The sequence below is a fragment of the Lepidochelys kempii genome, chromosome 5 (assembly GCF_965140265.1).
Source record: "Lepidochelys kempii isolate rLepKem1 chromosome 5, rLepKem1.hap2, whole genome shotgun sequence".
Lineage (NCBI taxonomy): Eukaryota > Metazoa > Chordata > Testudines > Cheloniidae > Lepidochelys > Lepidochelys kempii.
The window spans coordinates 97,462,815-97,486,412 of record NC_133260.1 but is presented as its reverse complement, the minus strand read 5'-3'; the positions used below and the strand labels follow the sequence as shown (position 1 = coordinate 97,486,412).

The 23,598-nt window shown below is 41.8% G+C and overlaps 2 protein-coding genes across 2 annotated transcripts in view; both read left to right on the top strand.

Moving 5' to 3' along the window:
- The window catches only part of LOC140911727 (uncharacterized), a 35,881-nt gene extending 16,520 nt beyond the window's left edge, over positions 1–19,361 (top strand). Inside the window, exon 3 of the mRNA XM_073345343.1 lies at positions 19,108–19,361. Coding sequence (XP_073201444.1) covers positions 19,108–19,361 — 254 coding nt within the window. The remainder of the gene's footprint in view (positions 1–19,107) is intronic.
- Positions 1–23,598, top strand: part of RORB (RAR related orphan receptor B) — a 207,928-nt gene that overhangs the window by 95,934 nt on the left and 88,396 nt on the right. The window lies entirely within an intron of this gene.

Below are 23,598 nucleotides of genomic sequence, written 5' to 3'. Positions count from 1 at the left end.
GAAATGTGCTTCTGACACTAATTTCAGAAAATGAATAAGCAAATAACCAAGGATGTAGTTAACAAATTTGGAATGTATATACATATTGGCACATCTATTGTGCTCTGTCTGCCTTAAAGCAGACCTGTCATTGCAAATCTCCATTTATAACAACATATTAAAATTGCTTTAAAGTAAAGCTCTATAAGCAGGAGAGGGAAACTATCCTGTCAGCCTTGCAAAGTATATATCCAACCTTGCAAAGCATTTATATCTGATCAGCTTGTTGGAATTCAGTTATATTGCCCAAAGTGATACCACAGAAACTTTAACAGATCCTATAAGGTCATTTTGCTTAAACTAGATATGGTCCTGAATGCTAACATTTGATTCTGGATCTGGAAGCAGATCTTGAATCCTCCCAGATTTTCAGGGTGTTCCAATCTGGAGTTGCAGTTCAACTCATGAGAGACAGAGAAAAACTCCCCTTACCAATCAGGGCTGTTTGAATCTGGTGCTTGTCTCTATATAACTAACTTGTAAAAACACCTCTTGTTTAAATAGTTTCACAAAACAAAAAACAAAACAAAAAGTGAATTAAAGGAATGACAGACAACAACCACCAATTGCCAGGATTACCAAAGATGAAAAAATATTTTCTTTTAAATACTATCAGTTGTACCAATAAGGTATGTATAAATAAACATTTTATGAAATAAACCGAGTGACTCCTATCTTGATTTTCTGTCCCCAAAGTAGATGGTGTATGTTAGCAGGACTGGTCACTGCTCTTATTTTTATATGAAAAGGTCAGTGCAGAGATCAAGAAAATCCTTTCCCAGATGCATTAGGATTATGAAAATCCCTTTTTATGGCAGTTTGGCTCAGAGAAAGCCTCCTATAAGTCCACTGAGGACAGAGGGATAATAGCTTGGGTCTGAGAAACCTTGCCTAGACCTGGGTGTTTCTGGAATACTATATCAAAATGTTATGGTGCAGTGTTGTGTGTTCTGAGTTTACCAAGTTCTCATTTTTCCTGAAGAAACTCTTCACTCCATTTTTCTTGTTATACTCTGAAAAGTAACTACTCTGTGTATGTGTGTGTGAACACATGTGTGTATATGTGTCTACATATTCTCTCTCTCTCTCTCTCTCCCCCCCTGGATGGATCTTTGCTTCTGATGTATTTTCAGAATTTATAGCTAATCACTTTAATAACCACAGTAAGTTTTTAATTTTTCATACTCCTGTTAAAGCTGTAGAACCATGACAGCTAAGAGAGCATGATCTGGGTTCTGTTCCTCCTTGTGTATCATCATCAGAGTTGATTAATAAATTCCAGTCATTTACTCCTGTTCAAATACCCAGTTTGCAGTGGGACTGAACAGGTGTCATTGAGGTCATGGAAGACTGGAAGACATTGAGGTTGTACGAGTATAACTGAAAACCTAATTTTTCTTGCAGAGCCTTTATTAACTTAGATGATGGCTCAGAAAGAGTCCAGCTTGATTCTCAGATCCCAAGTTGAGTTTTCAGGGATTACAATTAGAAAAACAAAATCTTGTAAAATCGATTTGCTTTGAAAATTATTAAGAAACAATAAAGATAGAACTCACCATTCAATTTGTAGGTGTTATTTTTCAGAGTGCAAACACACTTTAAGGAGCAATATTGTACTTCCCTTAACCACTCCACATATCCCAAAACAAGCTATGCTGGCATTAATTTTGGAAGAGGCTAGTTCAGTACAGAATCCTCTTTCTCTCTCACACACACACATACACATTCTCTTTCTCTCATTTTTGTTGTTGTTGCTTTCCTCCTTGTACTTAGGAAGTGTCTTGTCATTCTGAAAGGATCTTTCTTGAAAACTAATGAACAGGAATTTCTGCAAAATACAAATACAAATAAAGGGTTAGTTTGTGGCCAGCACCTGTGCTGCTGAGCTAGGGAGCCTCTCCTGTGCAAAGATCAGCCACACTTAGCACAAGGATGCCCCTTGGCTGGTGCTGCTAGAAGTGGTAACCACACTAAATTAGGTATAGATAAAATGGGACCATAGCCCCTCCCTTTACTATGACCAAAGGAAGAAGGATACAGTGCAGCCCATTAAGCGGTGTAGGAGTGGGTGTGCTCTCCTATGCACCAGGGAGCTCAGAGAGGCATTGTGCATAATACCTACTGGAGTAGTCTACTGCTGAATTGCACCAATGCAGGACAGTACCTTAAACGAACAATTGAGCCCAAGTTTTCATGTAAGGACTACAGGTAATTGTTCTTACAATTCAATAAGAATTAATCAAAGAGTATGTTTAAGTAAGACGTTTCTTTTTTTAAAGGATTCAGGGACAAAATCCTCTGTTCTGTGTATCCATGCTTTTCCTTAAAAGTCCTTCCCTCTTCCAGCCAGTGACCTTCTACTCTGCTGGTACATAATCATCCTCAAATTGCCTACTTGTTCTTCCTCTTTTCTGAAGAGATTTCAGAACTCTTTTACCAAGAGCAGCTTAAAATAACAGCCCTCTGCCCCCTCCAACCTACTGTTTATTTACACTAATAGGGAGTACTCGTATGTTTAAAGTAGATAGGTGTTTAAGTACTTTGCTGAACTAGGTCCTATATTGTTTTTAGATGGGTCAATTTGATAGTGTCCTTTTCAAAAATAGACCTTAGAGGTCAGCACTACACTCTGGAGAGGTCAGCACCTTAGTCTAGTGACAACTGCTACCCAAGAGACCTGAGTTCAAGTCCAAAGCTTACTCTAAATTCCTTAGTCATGAAATACACTCTACTGCCACATCCAGCAGTATTATTGTGGTCTTGAGCAATGGTTGCTGCCATGTGGGATCTTTGAGGGTAGGGTGAGAACCCCTATTTTTCTCTTGGAAAAATAAAACTTTTCCAGGGCTGGAGAAATCAGTGATGTTAGGCCTCATGAATACTGTCACATTAGCAGCGTTAGGAGATGAATATTTAAATCCATGAAAGAGGCACAACATCGGTAACATGTGAAGTTCCGCTCATCGTCTCACAATATGTCCTCACCAATACCTGGAGGTATCACTGGCAAAATGGTAGTTCACTCTCCATGCCCAGTCAGTCCCAGGTATGTCTCTCAAACCTGCCATCAGTCTCAAATTAGTTCCAGCTTTGATGTGCACATCTGTCCACCTGGATTTAAGTTGATAACACAAACCCATTTCAGACTAATCAGACATTCAATGGCAAATAAGGTTTAGCTGCTATCAACCTGGGCTGCTTTCAAATCCATTAAAATGTGGTTCTTTTGTTAAAGATATTATATTGTTGCTGGCCTCCAGAAAACAATTTTCTTACAAGCAAAATGTCAGGAATAAAGAAAATCTGTGAAGTTGTACATCTGTGTGTTTCACAGAGAAACACACAGATGTACAACTGTGAATGAAACAAAAATCTTGTTTTGAGTCATTGTGTACCAGGTACAATCCCGTGGATGACTAAAGACAATGCTACTGATAGTTTGCATTTCTGGGATCAAATCTGTTCTCTGTTTCACATGTGTTGAGGTTATGTAGGTGCAGCAGACAGTAGAATTTGACCCCTAATCTTTACAGTAACATTTCAAAACCATCTATGTGACTCAAGCACTTAAGTCCCATTTTCAAAAGAGATTTAGGCAATTAGGTGTCTAAATCCCATTCACTTTCAATGAAATTTAGGCTTCTAAATGCATAATCCCTTTTAAAAAAAATTATATTGATTTTCATAAGAAACAGACAATGAACGGTACAAAAAGGGAAAATATTTACAGCTTGTATATATTTCCAAATCTTATGCGTCACAGGATCTCCAATAGAATTAAAAAAAATTGAGGGTGTCAAAAAGCATGTGGACAAGGGTGATGCAGTAGATACAGCATACTTGGACTTTCAGAAAGGTCCAGCATCAAAGACTCCTATGCAAACTAAGCAGTCATGGGATAAGAGGGAAATTCCTCTCATAAGAACATAAGAATGGCCATACTGGGTCAGACCAAAGATCCTTCTAGCCCAGTATCCTGTCTTCCAACAGTAGCCAATGCCAGGTGCCCCAGAGGGAATGAACGGAGCAGGTAACCATCAAGCGATCCATCCCCTGTTGCCCATTCCCAGTGTTTGGCAGACAGAGGCTAGGGACCCCATCCCTGCCCATCCTAGCTAATAGCCATTGATGGACCTATCCTTCATGAATATATCTAATTCTTTTTTGAACCCTGTTATAGTCTTGGCCTTCACAACATCCTCTAGCAAGGAGTTCCACAGGTTGAGGGTGCATTGTATGAAGAAATACTTGCTTTTGTTTGTTTTAAACCTGCTGCCTATTCATTTCATTTGGTGACCCCTAGTTCTTGTGTTATGAGAAGGAGTAAATAACACTTCTGTATTTACTTTCTCCACACCAGTCATGATTTTATAGATCTCTATCATATCCCCCCTTATTCCTCTCTTTTCCAAGTTGAAAAGTTCCAAATCTCTCTTCGTATGGCAGCTGTTCCATACCCCTAATCATTTTGTTGCCCTTTTCTGAACCTTTTCCAATTCTAATATATCTTTTTTGAGATGGGGTGACCACATCTGCACGCAGGGTTCAAGATGTGGCCATACCATGGATTTATATAGAGGCAATATCATATGTTCTGTCTTATTATCTACCCCTTTCTTAATGATTCCCAACATTCTGTTAGCTTTTTTGACTGCATCAGTAACTGGTTAAAAGATAGGGGTAGGAATAAATGGTCAGATTTCACAGTGGAAAGACATAAATATCAAGGTCCTCTGTGGATCTGTTCTGTGACCTGTGCTGTTCAACACATTCATAAATGATCTGGAATGGGGATAAACAGTGAGGTGGCAAAGTTTTCAGATGATACAATGTTACTCAAGCTAGTTAAGGCCAAAGCTGACTGCAAAAAGTTACTGTCAGGGTTCCCTTTCCACTCTGAACTCTTGGGTACAGATGTGGGGACCCGCATGAAAGACCCCCTAAGTTTATTTCTATAGCTTAGGTTAAAAACTTCCCCAAGGTACAAATTCCTTTTGTCCTTGGACGGTATGCTGCCTCCACCAAGTGATTTAAACAAACACTTAGGGAGGGCCACTTGGAGCCCTATCTCCCCCAAAATATTCTCCCAAGCCCTTACACCACCTTTCCTGGGGAGGCTTGAGAATAATATCCTAACCAATTGGTTACAAAGTGAGCACAGACCCAACCCCTTGGGTCTATAGGACACTGAAAAATCAATCAGGTTCTTAAAAGAAAAATTGTATTTAAAGAAAAGGTGAAAGAATCACCTCTGTAAAATCAGGATGGAAGATAACTTTTCAGGGTAACAAAAGATTCACAAACACAGAGGAGCTGCCTCTAGGCTTAGTTTCAAAGTTACAAAAAACAGGAATAAACCTCCCTCTAGCAAAGGGAAAATTCACAAGCTAAAAACAAAAGATAATCTAACGCGCCTTGCCTTATTTATTTATTCTCTTTGCAATATTGAGGCTCATTTTAGGATGATTTTAGGAGAAGGAATTTTCTGACCTGATGCTTCTCTGCATCCCCAGAGAACACACAAAACAAAGAGCACAAACAAACCTTCCCCCACTCCCACCCCCAATTTGAAAGTTTCTTCTTTCCCCATTGGTCAGGTGCCAACCAGGAGCTTCTTAACCCCTTATAGGTAAGGAGGAATTCTAGGCTACCCTTAGCTGTATGGTTATGACAGTTACAAAGTTACTAAATTGGGTGACTGGGCAACAAAATGGCAAATGAATAAGACCCTACTTGAATTGCAGGGTGATTGTCAAAAAATTGCGGCTGAAAATTGCAGAAAAGTAATAATAGACCTTATTATTTACAGTAATAAAGTCCATTGTTACTAGTCCACGATTTTCCACTGTCGGCTGCCTGGGGCTGAGAGCGTGGCCTGGTGCTAACAGCTGGAACACAGGGCTGAGAGCAGAGACTCCCACTCTGAGCCCCGGAGTTCTTGATGTCAGAATTGCAGTGGACGCTTAATATTGTGGAATCCACAATTTCTGCTATGTCACAAGTTAAGTGGGGCTTTACAGATGAAATTCAATGTTGATATGTTGATAAATGCAAAGTAATGCACACTCGAAAAAAATAATCCCAACTATACATACAAAATGGTGGGGTCTAAGTTAACTGTTACCACTCAAGAGAGAGATCTTGGAGTCATTGTGGATAGTTCTCAGCAAACACTTTTCAATGTGCAGCAGCCGTCAAAAAAGTTAACAGAATGGTAGGAACTGTTAGGTAAGGGAAAAATAATAAAACAGAAAATATCATAATGCCACTATATAAATCCCTGGTATGCCCACACCTTGAATACTGTGCACAGTTCTGGTCACCTGTTTCAAAAAAAGTTATATTAGAGTTGGAAAAGGTGCAGAGAAGGGCAACAAAAATGACTAGGGGTATGGAACAGCTTCTATAGGAGAAGAAAATAACAAGACTGGGACTGTTCAGCTTACAAAAAAGATGACTAAGGAGGGATATAATAGTGATCTAAATCATGAATGGCATGGAAAAAGTGAATAGGAAAATGCTGTCTATCCCTTCACATAATACAAGAACCAGGGATCACCCAATGAAATTAATAGGCAGCAGGTTTAAAACAAACATAAGGAAATACTTCTTCACACAATGCACAGTCAAGCTGTGAAACTCAGTGCCAGGGGATGTTGTGAAAGCCAAAAGTATAACTACTGGGATCAAAAAAGAATTCGATAAGTTTGTGGAGAATAGGTCCATCAATGGCTACTAGCCAAGACAGTCAGGGATGCAACCCCATCCCTAAACCTCTGACTTTCAGAGGCTGGAATTGGACGACAGGAAATGGATCATTCAGAATTGCCCTGTTCTGTTCATTCCCTCTAAAGCGTCTGCTCTGGCCACTGTCGGAAGACAGGATACTGGGCTAGATGGACCATTGGTCTGACCCAGTCGGGCCGTTCTTATATTCTTAAGTATTCAGTTACACAATTTTACAACTTGTCAAAGCTGCAAGACTAGACAATACAAACCCAGACACTACTACATACACATACAATGTCAGGGTGGAGGTAACAGTAAAAAAAAAAAAGGGCAGGAGAAGACATACATGAACAGGGAGAAGAGAAAATGAAGACACAGGGAGAGGGGAAAAGAGGAGGCGGAATTGAGCTCTGGCATGCTTAGAGCCATATCAGCATTTTTTACCCCAATGTATCTAGAAACAGGGTTCAAATTTTTTTGAATTCATATAATGGCTCTTGACAGCGATAAGATATTCTTTCTTTGGCTGCTAACTCAGACAGGTCTGAATACCACCGTTCTATTTTGGCCATAAGCCTGGTTTTCTGTTTTTGTAAAACCATGAGGTTGGTGATGATTGCAGGCCTCGAGAACCAAAATCGCTGTGGCGGAGCTCAGCAGGTAAATCACCTAGGATATAATTTTCAGCTGAGGTTTGCTTACTGAAGCCAAGCACCATTTTAACTCTCGTGTCCACCTCTTTCCACAGCAACCTGGCTGTTGGACAGTCCCATAGCATATGCACCAGGTTTCCTTATACAGCACCAACAAACATCAGAGCATAAGGCCTTTATCTTGTGCCTCCTCTGTAGCATCCAGTACATTTTGAATAAAATCTTGTTGTATCAGGCATAGGCTGAAATCCAGAGAAGCATTTTTAATATTCCCATAATATCCTCTGCTATTGGGATTCTTTTAGGGGACTGGTGATAAATCTTCTTTCTACACTTGCATAAAGTACTCCATACTAGTGGCATTCCTCTTCATTAACAAAGTTTACATAGTGGATATGGGCCTGGGGAGTTTATGAAGTGCTTCTAAGGTATCCAGTAGTTCTGGGGCCTGTGGCAGTCCTAGGGCATCCAGACCAAATTAATATGCTATCAAGTGTGTTAATTGTAAGTACTGCCAATCTGCTAAGGGTGAAGGATCATAACGTTGCTTTTGCATTAGAAAAGGAACAAAGCACTCATCCTTGGCTGCTTGGGAAATCCACACAATGCCCCTGCACAGCTAGTGCTTCCAAATTATAGATTTGTTCCCAATCTGCAAGTCTGGGTTGCCCTGAATAGGTGATTTTGCATCACGGCAAGAATGAAAATAGTACCTCTTAGCTAGAACAGTCCAAACCCTTCAACCAGCAACCACTGTAGACACTTTATTTCTCCATTGGACAAAAAGAGGCATCAAGGAGACCCACAGGGGGAACTGGATACATAAATACATATTCAATATCCACCCACATGGGTATAAGGGTATTAGCATAGTAGAACCAGTTTGACACCTGTGACATGGTCATTTTAATTCTGTAGGTCTGGGAGCCCAACTTGCCTATAGGGCATTGCAGTTTTTAAATGTTAGTCATGGATATTGACCATGCCTTACAGAAAGGGTCTACTAATCATATTAAATTTTCCAGTATGCAGATAAGCCATTTAGAATATAGAGAAGCCAAGGGAGAATATTCATTCTTATTATGTTAACCGTTCTCCACAGGCTCTGGAATAGAAGATGCCATCTATTTGTATCACTATTTGAGAGACTATGGGATCTAAATTTATCTGCATTAGTTTATTAGTATTTCTTGGTACTTTTCTACTGAGACACTTAATTCCATCAATGTGCATCTATTGAGAGAGAGCCCCACTATGTGATAACCAGGAGATTTCCAATAGTTTAGATTGTTCCCAATTTATTTGTAACCAGACACTCACTGATCCTGATTTTTGAATTAGTGGAATTGTGGTTTTTGGCTAGGAAATATAGAAAAGGGCATTGTCTGCATATAACATTAATTTATAGTCCATGGAGCAAAGCTGTATCCTCAGATATTTGAATGAGCCCATAAGTCATTTTTAAAAATGGGACTAAGGCTACTAAATTACTTAGATACTTTTGAGCATTTTACCCTCAGCAACTAACATGCTATTTCATACACCACCAGGCAACAAAGAATTTACCTGTTCACCAGAGCAAAACTTAACTGAATCACTAATAATAATAATAAATTGATATTCTATATTGTTTGGTCTATAAGAAAAGTGGTCAACCCTTTAATATCATCTTTGAAAGGGTTTGTCGATAATAAACAAATGCTGACTTCTGTTGATATGAATATCAACAGCTATTGACCTGAGATGGTCAATATTTAATGCAAGGGCCAATAAAATTTCATTACTCACCCAAACAATTCGTCAGTTTGTATATTTTTACATATATTCTGAATTTCTTCGTTGAAATGAATGTATGTGAATCTTCCATTATGGCCACAAAATTAAAAAATGAAACAGTTTCCTTGAAATAAACTTTCTCAGAGTATATACAGGGATCTAGAAAAGCTTCTGTTTATTTCCTGGGATGTGAATAATAGTACCATAGAATTCACTGCAAGTAATTGCAATGCAATTATTCACATGTGTTATCCAATTGGTAATTTTCCAAATCTCATTATTGACCTCTGAGGAGGTAAGCAATAGAAACGTATTGGCATGTCACATGATGGTTTTCAGCTAAGTAGGAGCTAGTACTTTACTCTTGTACCCGGCAATAAGCAGATATTGATATCTGTTGTGACAAATAAAGATGTATTGATCCCACATAGTTGAGGTCAGTCATATTTGCATTGAAAGACAATGAATCTACATGTTTTAATCCATAAATGAATCAGTTATATAAAGTTATTTTGAATGTCTCCATCAGCTTTACCTAGAAAGATCACCATTGTGGCCATGGATTTAAAGTGTTATGGTTTTTTAAAGCCATGCTATCTGAGTGGCTTCAGATTGTGGTGTGGGAAAGCTATACTTGATTGAACCCTTGAACCCTGTCAGAGGCCAATCACTATGGAGTAATTTGTGCATGCAATTGAATTAGTTTACATTGTTCATTATAAACCTCTGAGGTGGTAAACAGCAGAAACATCTTGACTTACCACAGAATAGTTTCTGCTAGTAATGAGCCAGGATCATTTCTTCCATATACCAATAACTGATATTTAAATTTCAATTAAATCTAGTTCACTGTTAGAGAGCAATTGTTTTGTTGATTGGTTCACATTGCTGTAAAGTTGACAAAGGGAAAGGATTCAAACCATTTGATTTTCTTTTCACAGCAAATTTATCATTCTGGACAATTTCTAACATAAGGTCAATAGAACAGTAACAAGCAAAATGTAACTTGACCAACATTACATGCAATCCATAATTATTTTCTTTAATTATGCCTGTTTAGTAAATATAGCATTCTACTGGACTGGCAAATGTCTTGTACAATTCTTGAAATAATTTATTATTGTTCATTTTATGTATGGTTGTCTTGAACTGTTTTTCACTAAAAGCAAATGGTGTTGGGAAGCCAAATATATTCTGTTCCAGAATATATTCATATCACTAGTTCCTCAAGTGGGCAGATAATGCATTTTTATTACTAATGCACCACAAGCAGATGACAATGGCCTTGCATTTCTGACCTCTTTAGGTATTCTGTTGTTATTTTCCCCATGGTTTCCAGTGGCCTTGCATGTCATAAAATTTCATCTGGAAGTGTTTACTAAGAATATTTTCTGAAATAGTGCAATATTACAAGACCTTAGCTGTGATACAGTAGTTATATGTTAGAAGCAACAAAAGAGGATCAGATACTTTAAGGGCCAAATTTCCAAAATCTTGTGCAGGCTAACTCACAATGTGCAATCAAGAGCTACAATTGCATGGATATCCAGGCTGGTGGTAATGCACTGATCATGCGCACACCACAGAATGGGCAGTGTAGAGGGAATAGCCCCTGAGGTTAGTGTGCACAATCTTCTTTCAGAATTGCATGAGGTGCACTGAGGCTGGATTAAGCACACACAAAGTAGATGTCGTTTTGGCAGGTGGAACGTAGATGGAGAAAGTCTCCCATCAGCCCTCTATTCTTCTGCTACGTAACTCACTCTGGGTCAAAGAGGCAAAATTTGAGGAAAGGAACCCATATATATATACACACTACTTGTATTGGAGAGAGACAATTTTCTGAGTGTAGAGAGGAGCTTTGAAAAAAAGGGAAGAGGAGAGAGCCCGGGGATTGGAGGAGGAAATAGCCTGAGTTTTGTGGAGCTGATGGGAAGGGATGGCAGATGGAACCTTGGGAATGGGACTGAGGAGCAAGCAGCAGTGCTGGACCTATTAATTCTAAGGCAGATGAGGAAGAGGAGAGCGAGAGAAGGAAAGAAAAGACTAAGGGCCCTAACTCAGAGGTAGAGTCCACAAGCCACCTTCTTGCTATAGGGAAGAGCATATTTGGCTACAGACTAGCTAACCTAATGAGGAGGGCTATAAACTAGGTTCAGTGGGGCAGGTGACCAAAGCCCACAGGTAAGTCAAAAACATGAAGACCTGGGAGAAGGGTCAGAATCTGGGGGGAGCATGGGCTGTTATAGCAGAAAAAAAAGGGAGAGACAAGACAGAACTTCAGGAGGGAGGGAAATCAAATCAGTATCTTAGATGTCTGTATACTAATGCGAGAAGTGTGGGAAATAAGCAGGAAGGACTTGAAATGCTAGTAAATAAACACAACTATGACATAAATGGCATCACGGAGACTCGATGGGATAATACGCATGACTGGAATATTGGTATAGAAGAATACAGCTTGCTCAGGAAGGACAGGCAGGAAAAAAGGGAGGAGGTGTTGCCTTATATATTAAAAATGTATACACTTGGAATTAGGTTGAGCTAGAAATAAGAGATAGACTTGTTGAAAGTCTCTGGGTAAGAATAAAAGGGGTAAAAAACAAGGGTGATGTCCGGGTAGGGGTCTACTACAGATGATCAAACCAGGAAGAAGAGGTGGATGAGGCTTTTTTTAAACAACTAACAACATCATCCAAAGCACAGGACTTGGTGGTGATGGAGGACTTCAACTACCCAGATATCTGTTGGGAAAATAACACAGCAGGGCACAGATTATCCAACAAGTTCTTGGAATGAATTGGAGACAATTTTTTATTTCAGAAGGTGGAGAAAGCTGCTAGTGGCTGTCCTAGATCTGATTTTGACAAATAGGGAAGCACTGGTTGAGAATTTGAAAGTGGAAGGCAGCTTGGGTGAAAGTGATCATGAAATGGTAGAGTTCACGATTTTAAGGAACAGTAGGAGGGAGAAGAGCACAATAAAGACAATGGATTTCAAGAAGACAGACTTTAGCAAACTCAGGGAGTTGGTAGGTAAAATCCCATGGGAAGCAAATCTAAGGGGAAAAACAATTGAAGACAGCTGGCAGTTTTTCAAAGAGACATTATTAAGGGCACAAGAGCAAACTATCTCATTAGGTAGGAAAGATTGGAAGTATGGCAAGAGACCATCCTGGTTTAACCAGGAGATCTTCAATGATCTAAAACTCAAAAAAGAGTCCTACAAAAAGTGGAAACTCGGTCAAATTACGAAGGATGAATATAAACAAATAGCACAAGTATGTAGGGACAAAATTAGAAAAGCCAAGGCACAAAACACGATGAAACTAGCAAGGGACATGAAGGGTAACAAGAAAACATTCTACAAATACATTAGAAGCAAGAGGAAGACCAAGGACAGAGTAGGCCCATTACTCAATGAGGAGAGAAAGACAATAACAGAAAATGTGGAAATGGCAGAGGTGCTTAATGATTTCTCTGTTTCGGTTTTCACCAAGACGGTTGGTGGCAATTGGACGTCTAACATAGTGAATGCCAGTGAAAATAAAGTAGGATCAGTCTAAAATAGGGAAAGAACAAGTCAAAAATTACTTAGACAAGTTAGATGACTTCAAATCACCAGGGGCTGATGAAATGCATCCTAAAATACTCAAGGAGCTAACTGAGGAGATATCTGAGCCATTAGCAATTATCTTTGAAAAGTCATGGAAGACTGGAAACATTCCAGAAGACTGGAAAAGGGCAAATATAATGTCCATCTATAAAAGGGAAATAAGGACTACCCAAGGAATTACAGACCTGTCAGCTTAACTTCTGTACCTGGAAAGATAATGGAACAAATAATTAAGCAATCAGTTTGCAAACACCTAATTTGTTATACCTTTGTACAAACCAGTACAAAGATAATAAGGTGATAAATAATAGTCAAGATTTGTCAAGAGCAAGTCGTGTCAAACCAACCTGATAGCTTTCTTTGACAGGGTAACAAGCCTTGTGGATAGCGAGGAAGCGGTAGATGTGGTATATCTTGACTTTAGTAAGGCTTTTGATACTGTCTCACATGACCTTCCCATAAACAAATTAGGGAAATACAACCTAGATGGAGCTACTATAAGGTGGGTGCATAACTTGTTGGAAAATTGTTCCCAGAGAGAAGTTATCAGTGGTTCATAGTCATGCTGGAAGGGCATAATGAGTGGGGTCCCGCAGGGATTGGTTCTGGGTCCAGTTCTGTTCTATATCTTCATCAATGATTTAGATCAGTGGTTCTCAAACTTGTTCCGCCGCTTGTGCAGGGAAAGCCCCTGGCGGGCCGGGCCAGTTTGTTTACCTGCTGCATCCACAGGTTCGGCAGATCACGGCTCCCAGTGGCCACGTTTCGCTGCTCCAGGCCAATGGAGGCTGCTGGAAGCGGCGGCCAATACGTCCCTCGGCCCGCACCACTTCCAGCAGCTCCCATTGGCCTGGAGCAGCAAACCGCGGCCACTGGGAACCGCCATCGGCTGAACCTGCAGACGCGGCAGGTAAACAAACCGGCTCGGCCCAACATGGGCTTTCCCTGCACAAGCGGCGGAACAAGTCTGGGAACCACTGCTTTAGATAATGGCATAAAGAGTACACTTATAAAGTTTGCGGACGATACCAAGTTGGGAGGGGTTGCAAGTGCTTTGCAGGATAGGATTATAATTCAAAATGATCTGGACAAACTAGAGAAATGGTCTGAAGTAAATAGGATGAAATTCAATGAGGACAAATGCAAAGTACTCCATATAGGAAGGCACAATCAGTTGCACACATACAAAATGGGAAATGACTGCCAAGGAAGGAGTGCTGCAGAAAGGGATCTGGGTCATAGTGGATCACAACTAAATATGAGTCAACAGTGTAACATTGCTGCAAAAAAAGTAAACATCATTCTGGGATGTATTAGCAAGAGTGTTGTAAACGAGACACGAGAAGTAATTCTTCCGCTCTACTCCATGCTGATTAGGCCTCAACTGGTGTATTGTGTGCAGTTCTGGGTGCCACATTTCAGGAAAGATGTGGACATTTGGAGAAAGTCCAGAGAAGAGCAACAAAAATTATTAAAGATCTAGAAAACATGATCTATGAGGGAAGATTGAAAAGATTGGGTTTGTTTAGTCTGGAGAGACTGAGAGGGGACATAACAGTTTTCAAGTACATAAAAGGTTGTTACAAGGAGGAGGGAGAAAAATGGTTGTTCTTAACCTCTGAGGCTAGGACAAGAAGCAATGGGCTTAAATTGCAGCAAGTTTAGATTGGACATTAGGAAAAACTTCCTAACTGTCAGGGTGGTTAAGCACTGGAATAAATTGCCTAGGGAGGTGGTGGAATCTTCATCACTGGGGATTTTTAAGAGCAGGATGGACAAACACCTGTCAGGGATGGTATAGATCAGGGGTCGGCAACCTGCGGCACGCGTGCCAATTTTTACTGCCACGCTGCTGCCAGCTGGGGTCCCAGCCGCCAGCCCCGCTCAGCCCACTGCCTGCCTGGGTGAATAGAACCTCAGACCAGCAGCGGGGCTGGCGGCTGGGACCCCAGCTGGCAGGAGCCGATGGACAGAACCCCAGACCGGCAGGGGGCTGAGCGGCTCAGTCCGCCGCCAGTCTGGGGTTCTGTCCGCTGGCCCCACTCAGCCCACTGATGGTCTGGAGTTCTGGCTGCCAGCCCCTTGCCAGCCGGGGTCCCGGCCATCTGCCCCACTCAGTCTGCTGCCGGCCAGCCGCTGGCCCTGCTCACCTTGCTGCTGGTCTGGGGTTCCAGCCACCCAGCCCCCTGCCAGAAGGGGTCCGGGCCTCCGGCCCTGCTCAGCCCTCCTTCCGGCTTGGGGTACCAGCAGCCAGCCCAGGGATCTGCTTCTGGCCTGGGCCCAGCGCTCTGCAGTTCTTATCAAAAATTACACTACAATTAGCTTAAAAACTTGAAAACTTAAAAAATTTAAAAGTTTGTATATTACAGTAATCGTTAAAAAATGTATAATGTTAATAAATACATAGGTTTGATGAAACAAAGTAGTTGTACTTATGTGCCTGTGCTTAATTTGTTTTCGATGATTTACCTTCTAAACAAATCTCGCATGTCTTGCAACCCTGGAAAGGGCATCTCTCATCCCCAGGGGGTGCGTGCATCCCAGGTTAAGAACCACTGCACTAAACTGATAAGATCTGCATTTTAATTTAATTTTAAATGAAGCTTCTTAAACATTTTTAAAACCTTGTTTACTTTACATACAACAATAGTTTAGTTATATAATATAGACTTAGAGAGAGAGACCTTCTAAAAACATTAAAATGTATTACTGGCATGAGAAACCTTAAATTAGAGTGAATAAATGAAGACTAGGCACACCACTTCTGAAAGGTTGCAGACCCCAGTCTAGATAATACTTAGTCCTGCCTTGAGTGCAGGGGATTGTATTAGATGACCTCTCGAGGTCCCTTCCAATTCTATGATTCCTGGTCCTGGAAAGAAGGGAAAGAAGCAGGGAAAGAAGCTGGCATTCCGTACTCTCTTCAGGGAACTAAAAGATGGATTGGAGAGCCAGACTCAGCAGAGGCATGTCCTTCCAATTTCTGTGAAGGCCACCATGACCCTTGGAATCCTTTGAGACACTGTGTAGTCAGTTACCTGCATATACTTCCCTAGATTAATTCTTTAAGCATTTCCCTGTAGGATCAGCGAATGTATCCATTGTCCAAGGGACAAAGAGAAGTAACAGCAAACCATGCAGGAGGTCTATACAATGGCATAGTTCCTGTTTGTCCTGGGTATCATGTCCCCCTGAAGCCACCCAAGTAATAAAATGCTGCTTACAAAAAAGAAAATTCACCTACTTCTTGTCTATAATAGCAGTTTACAATTTCAAGCAGATGTTCACATATGCAGCAGCCTAGTATCTGGGATCCTGTCATGACTCCTTCATACTCAGGCACTCTGGTCTGGTAGAGGGCACTGAGATTATTTGTACTATACACATAATCATAATATACCTAACCTAAGTAACCACTGTCATTGCAGACAAGGATGATCTCCTCTCTTCTAGTGTTGTCACCACAGAATGGAGATAAGTAATTACTATTGAGTAATCACTGCACCGGGGACAATGTAAGGATAAAGGTTTGCAAATGCACAGCACCCAGTTTAAACAAGCACAACACATTCCTGGGGAACCGTAAAGCACCACCTTGTTGTTTAGAATAGTTGAAGATCATGGGATCCTAAATTAAAGGAAAAATGCATCCAATGAAGTGAGCTGTAGCTCACAAAAGCTGATGCTCAAATAAATTGGTTAGTCTCTAAGGCTCCACAAGTCCTCCTTTTCTTTTTGCAGATACAGACTAACACGGCTGCTGCTCTGAAACCAGGAAAAAGGCAGTAAGCTCTGGCCCCTGTCACTTCAACCCCTCTTTTCAAGACACTTCTTAGCGTGTTCACTAGTAAATGAGGTCCTGCTAAGGCAGTGAGTGTGTTGTGTGAACAAGTTTCAGCACCAATGCAGCAGAGGCAAGGGACCAAAAAGTGCAAAAACACTGTGAAGAGCTGAGACGTGAGCTGTCTAAAACACTGTTCATTTTTATGATCAGTTATTTGTCTGTATTTGGATAAATCTCTGGTAGTTTCCTGAATAAGACCGTGCCAGTACTATAGTGTATCTCAGGGGTGGGCAAACTTTTTGGCCCATGGGCCACATCAGGAGTGCGAAACAGTATGGAGGGCCAGGTAGGGAAGGCTGTGCCTCCCCAAACAGCCTGGCCCGCACCCCATATCCGCCCCCTGACTTCCCCCCTCAGAACCCCTGACCCATCCAAAACCCGCCCCCCCCACTCCTTGTCCCATGACCTCTCCCTCTCGGGACCCCCATCTCCTAATCGTCCCCCCCAGGACCCCACCCTTACCCAACCCTGCCTGCTCCCTGTCCCCTGACTGCCCCAACCCCTGTCTGCACCCCTGCCCCCTGACAGGCCCCCTGGGACCCCCGACCCATCCATTCCTCTCCCACTCCTTGTCCCCTGACCGTCCCCTTTCAGGACCCCGTCCCTAACTGCTCCCCCAGGACCCAACCCCTTATCCAACCCCCCCTGCTCCCTGTCTTCTGACCGCCCCCCCCGGAACCTCCACTCCATCCAGCTGCCCCCTGTCCCCTGACTGCCCCCCAGGACCTCCTTCCCCCACCCCCATCCCTTTACCCTTACCAGGCTGCTCAGAGTGGCAGGACAGGCTTATTTGAAAGCCTGGGAGGTGGGCGGGCACAAGTCACGCTGCCCCCACGCTGCGCTGAGGCTGCAGGGGAGGAGGTACAGCGGGGGAGGGGCTGGTGACTAGCCTCCCCGGCCGGGAGATCAGGGGCCGGGCAAGACGGTCCTGTGGGCCGGATGTGGCCCGCAGGCTGTAGTTTGCCCACCCCTGCTCAAGATTGCCACCAATATGTCTTTTTCATTTTTGGTCCTATTGTTTTACATAAGGGAGAGTCACATTTTTCACTGAAATAGCAGAGATTTTTCTTTCACACGGAATCAAGTTGCTCAATGAAGACAGTAGTCTCATCAACGGCTGTTGACATTTGAAATTGACAGGAGGGAGAGAAAACTTTAAATACACATAAACTAATGGAGCTAGCAGCAGCATTTGAGAAACCCTTAACCTAAGAGCCTGCTGTTAGGTGTAATAATCCCAATTTGTTATTGAGAAAAGAGTACAGGAGTCACCTGAAGAAAGAGGATTCATATTTTCTTCTAGACATGTCCTTTCTTAGCATGCTGTTTAAAGACTCAACTGTATAAAACAGGATTGACATTATGTAATTACTTGCCTTTTACACTGTGCTAACTTAATTTGCTTTTGGTTCCCAGGTATTTAAAAGACCATTATTTTCCCATCAGACTTTACTGTCTGCCAATTAAAGCATTAGATCGATGAGGTGGAGAGAGAACTTTGTTATAAAAGGTTTCAGGTAGACATATTGAAAACATCTGTTTTTCATTGCTCAATTTTTTGCAATTTTACTGGTTAATTATAACAGCTTCTCTGACATTTTTTTTCCCCAATTTTGTTCTCCAAAGCAAAATGTTTGAGACTTAATAACTGTTTTGCTTAGCAACCTTAAGTGGAACAGTAAGAGCAATGGGAATTCAGTCCAACAGCTGCAGCTGTTTTTTAAGTCCCTTTTGCCCTCTTGGATGTACCTACTAATGTTACACCCAATAAGCGCACATTATTGTGGGCTGCAACTGTGACATGGCTCTGTACTTGGTTTCTGGAATTATTGTGTTTCCCAGTGCCTTGCTGGATACTTTTCAGTGGGCCAATATTACAGCTTCCACTGGATCTTTTGAGTTGCATGATCGGAAATCATTAGTGTCCAAGAAAACATTAAGCTGGAGTTGGATAATAAGTAAGATATAACCATCTGAAATGAAAATGCATGTGCTGTCCCTTGTTATCCACTGTCATTTTAAGTAATAAGAGCTATGTTAGTAAGGTCTTTCTTTCTTGCACGGTACTTTGAATTCAGGTCATTTTCCTTCTCTCTGTGTAGTTATGGGAAATGACTGCACTTTTGAGGTGCAGAAAATTATAGCAATTGCATTATGCATGAGAACTGTGGAAAGGGATAGCCAGTAAAAAGATGTATACATTTTCTTTCCTCAAAAAGAGCATTTTAAATGAAAAGAATAATGGATAAAAGGTCACTATTAGCAGACTAAGGTTTACTATACCATTAACACATTTTAATTGAGATGCCATTTTTGACAATTATAATATGAATATAGTGCAGCATTTAAGAGTACAGTGGAAGTATCTTAGTACTTTACTTTGATAAAATATGATTGTTCTACTGTAACCTTCATTTAACTTTTTCTAACAAATTATGTTCTCATTTTCAGGACCTAGAAAGGAATGTCTTGTACTTTCAATTAGGGATCACACAAGTATCAGAATTAGAAATCTAGAGAACAGTATTTTTGATTATGCCATCCTCTTTGGATTCTTGCATTTTATCATCTACCATATCTCATTAGGAGATGCCAAATTTGCATCTAATTATTTTATTAGCTTCATCAGAGGATATGTCTTTTATCCCATCCAAGAACAATCAAAACTTAGCATGGATAAAGAATTGCAGGCATTCATTGTGTAGGCAAAGTACATTTCCTTCAGTAAACTTGTACTTTCCAATCTGGATGATCTAAGACATATCTGGAAACATGTATATTTGCCTATCAGGAAAATGCACTATTTTTTTCTTGACAACTTTCATGGACTCTGTCCTAAGTTAAGATGTACAAAATCATATCTTCCCATCCCTTTTTAAAATAAAATTCATCTCTAATTCCTTGAAGATGGTATCTATAAAACTTTTTCCACCCAAAAGGGATATCAGATGTCACCTCCATGAAAAAATTCCAGTAACACTTAGGTTCTGTCAGTGGTCTCTGCACCCTCCAGTCTTACTTTCAGTTTACACTTTCTGACTTCCAGTTTCCTGTAAATCAGATGAGCTTTCCTTACATAAGACTTCTGATAAAGCCATTACACTTTAATACTATGTGGCAGGAAATTGTGTTGCTGATTCAGTGGGTGGCTCCCTTCTCTTTTATTCAATGCTTCAGCACTGGACAATGACAGGATACTGTTTGTTGGATAAAATGTTAAACTGAGGGCCTGTACCCAGAGGTGAAAGTAACTTAAAGGACTTACCGTTACTCTGGAGTCCTGAGAAGGGGGCATGGCCTCGATCGGAAGGGGCATGGCCTCCACTGGAAGAGGTGGGCCGGGCCCTTTAAATCAAGATTTAAAGGCCCCAGGGCTCCGGCTGTGGCTGGGAGCCCCGGGGCCTTTAAATCACCCCCAGAGCTACCAGCTGCAGAGGCGGCTGGGAGCCCTGGGGCTCTTGGGCAATTTAAAGGGAGCCCTTTAAATAACTGCCAGAGCCCTGCCACCGCTACCCCGGGGCTCCAGCAGCGGGGTTTGGACAGCGCTTTAAAGGGCCCCCCAAACCCCGCTGCCAGAGCCCCTGGGATAGCGGCAGGGCTCCGGAGGTGCTTTAAAGAGCCTGGGGCTCTGGCTGCTGCAGAGAGCGCAGGGCCCTTTAAAGCGCCAGTCTGGGGGAAGCCAGTCCGGTCCAGCATGGCATACTGGCTCTTGCCGGTACGCCGGACCGGACCGGACCGGCTTACTTTCACCTCTGCCTGTACCCCTTGTGGCCATTAGAGAGTCCATGACTCATTTTGCAAGAGTAGGGGCTTTAGCCCTAGAGTCCTAGCCACACCTGAATTTGGGTAGTTTCATTCCACCTAACTAACTAAATATCCCATGAGGTTTTAATACACAGAGTAACTTTTATTTCCTGTCTTGAGCTGCTGTGTGGTGTATCTGATGGTATTAAATAGCTATCTTAATCCATCCCAGAGATGGCAGCATTTCTGTGTTGGTTGCAGTGATTTCCAAATATTACCCTATAGCTTGTAAAGTGCTTTGTGATCTTTTGGGCTGACCAGCATTATGTCAGCATAAGATTTTATTATTATTTTACTACTTAGAATTTATCTCTGTTTTCATATAGCTTCATGTTGAGTTTGGGTTTTAATTATGTGCATTGCAGCTAGCTTGTTCCATGAGCATTTTTATAAAAGGATGAACCATTTTCTGTGATTGCTGCAGAGATATTCAGTGAACTGCCCTCCTTCCCTCCAATGCCGATCCCTGTCCAGACAGATTAATTCAGATATCTCAGTAGGGATGCCCTATCAGTTGATTTTTTTCACTTATAGGGCATCCTTCTCTTCTGTTAGACTGACATTCCAATAGGACCCTGCACAAAAGACCTCATGTGGAGGGGGAATAAAACTCCCAATGGCAACAAACTGAAAAACTTCTGATGGAACATAAGAATTGTCAGACCCAACGTCCATCTAGTTCAGTATCTTGTCTCTGACAGTGGCTGGCACCAGATGTTTCAGAGGAAGATGTAAGAACCCCACAGCAGGCAGATGTGGGGTAATCTCTCCCCCATATTAGGTCTCATCCTGGTCTCTAATATTTAGAGCCTGGCTTAAGCCCTGAAGTAGGAGGTTTAAAAGAAAAAGTCCTCTTACTGATTACATGAAAATTCAACCCGAGAAGTGGTGGCTACCCTGAAATTCATTTTTAAGTCTTCTACTGAATATGATTTATACAGTATAACAGCAGCACTACTGATTCACTATTTATCCCAGAAAGAGGATACATCATCCTGCATACTAGTCTTATTCCTAAAATTTTAAGGTGAGATTAATAAAAGGGATTTCCCAACTCATAGGCCCCCTGCTGCCTAGTGGAATTCATAGCCCTCAGTTAGGCATCCAGGTGCCCCAGACAATGCATAGGGAAAGTTAGGCACCTAAAAAATAAATTCACAGAAGTCAACATGCTGAGTGAGGAGCCACCTAAATTAACCAGTAGGAAACACCGAGGAGAGGGGCATGGCCTAAGCCCCACTCCTCAAAGGAAATTAGATGCCTAAATCTGGATTGAAGGAAGGTGGCTCCCTTCACTCAAGTTGCACAGCTATGGACTGTCTCCTGAAGTTAGGTGCCCAAACCAGATAAAAGCCCTTTCTCAATAAAAAACAAGGAAGAGGAGCAGGTGGTGGTAACAGTGCCACCCCTCCCTTTACCAAAGAGCCCAGCGGTGAGAGCACTCACCCATTATGCAGGAGACCCAGGTTCAAACGCCTTCTTCGCTTGATGTAGAGCAAGGACTTGAACCCAGCTCTCCCCTTATGACTGCATCATAAGTCATATGATAAGTCATGACCACTGGGCTATAGGGTATTCTAGGGTGGGCATCTCTCAGTCACTCTGTTGAAAATGTTCCACTCTGTATAAATAGTTAAATATTCTTTGAGCCAGAGAGAGAGAGAAAGGAATAATGCTATGACCCAGGGATAAGGGCACTCACCTGGGCACGTGGGGGAAGACCTCCGTTCCAGTCCCTACTCCAGTGACACTTCAAGTAGTTCTTACAAAAGAACAACTCCAACAAGAGAGATAGACATGGCTCTACTCTACAGTACCATATAGCCCAGTGATCAAGGCAGTCAGCTAAGTCCCTGCTCCACATCAGGAAAAGGAAGGATTTGAACCTGGGTCTCCCCTGTCCTGATGACTGTGCTAAGCACTGGGCTATTGGGCTGAATGGGGGTAGTACCCCCTGTTTTGCAGAGATGGAGGGGTGCTCTGAGCACACCTACTGTGTTGGGACCCAGAGGTGAAACAGATGGGGGAATGCCTAGATATTGAATCCCACCACGACTTAGGCATGAGTTAGGTGCCTAGCAATTTGGCAGTGTCAGGACTGAGGTGGCTGAGGTGCATGTGCCATGGGGCAGAAATTTAGCCCTCGGCGTCATTACCAGGGAAACTTAGATGCTTCCAGGATTAGGGAGTAGCTGAGCAGGGGTTTTGTGAATGTCAGTGGTGCCTAAATATTGGACTGAAGCACCTACAAGGACTGTTAGATGCCTCAGCCTTCCTTTTTAATCTATTTTACTATTTAGTCATTACTGAGAATATAACAGGGTAGATTTTCAAAGTAGCTTGTGTGTCTAATTCCCATCAGTGGGAGTGAGGTACCTAAATGACATTTTTGCCTTTTAAACTCTACTCCAATTTCACTGTGTACTCAAAGCATAAAACCCATAAAATCGCCTTTAGAGGAGTGGATAGCTTGGGGAGCTGGTAATGGGTAAAGTAATTTTCACCTCTGTGTTAAAAGTCAAATGTAGAAATGTTCACCTCTTCATTATCAGCTGAAATACAACACAGGAGACTAGTGAGTAAAAGAAACCACAGAAAATAGGATTGCTGTTTATCCTGGCTTTTGCAGGATCCTCCTAATTTTGAACATAACAATCCCACATAAGTGTCCCAAAACATCTTTTAGGGCATGACGGAAGTTGAAACGGAAGCCTCGACATACCATTTTTAATCACTGATTACAGATGAGTTTTGTCTTGTAAAGTTGGTGGATTTAATTGACCAAATTACTTTGAGCTGCAATCTTGTTAGTTTTGATGATTAGTGAGGTAAGAGTACTCAGAAACTCTGAGTACAAGCTGTTGATGATTCATCAGGAGGCAGTTCTCCAGTTAGGAACCCTGGCTGCCACACTGCAAGGTCTTAACCAATGCCTGAGCAAGGTGTTAGGACACAAGGTTGTTGGGATGCTGTGTTTTGAAAGAGAGAGAGGGAGAAAAAATCCCAACCATTTTTATTCATGAAAGACACACAGCCCTTTTTATAGAGGATGGTTGTTAGCTCCCATGTGCTCCTCAGATTCCAGTTTAAATAATTACATCTGGCCTATTTAAATTCCCCTGGCGGGTGCAATTGGAT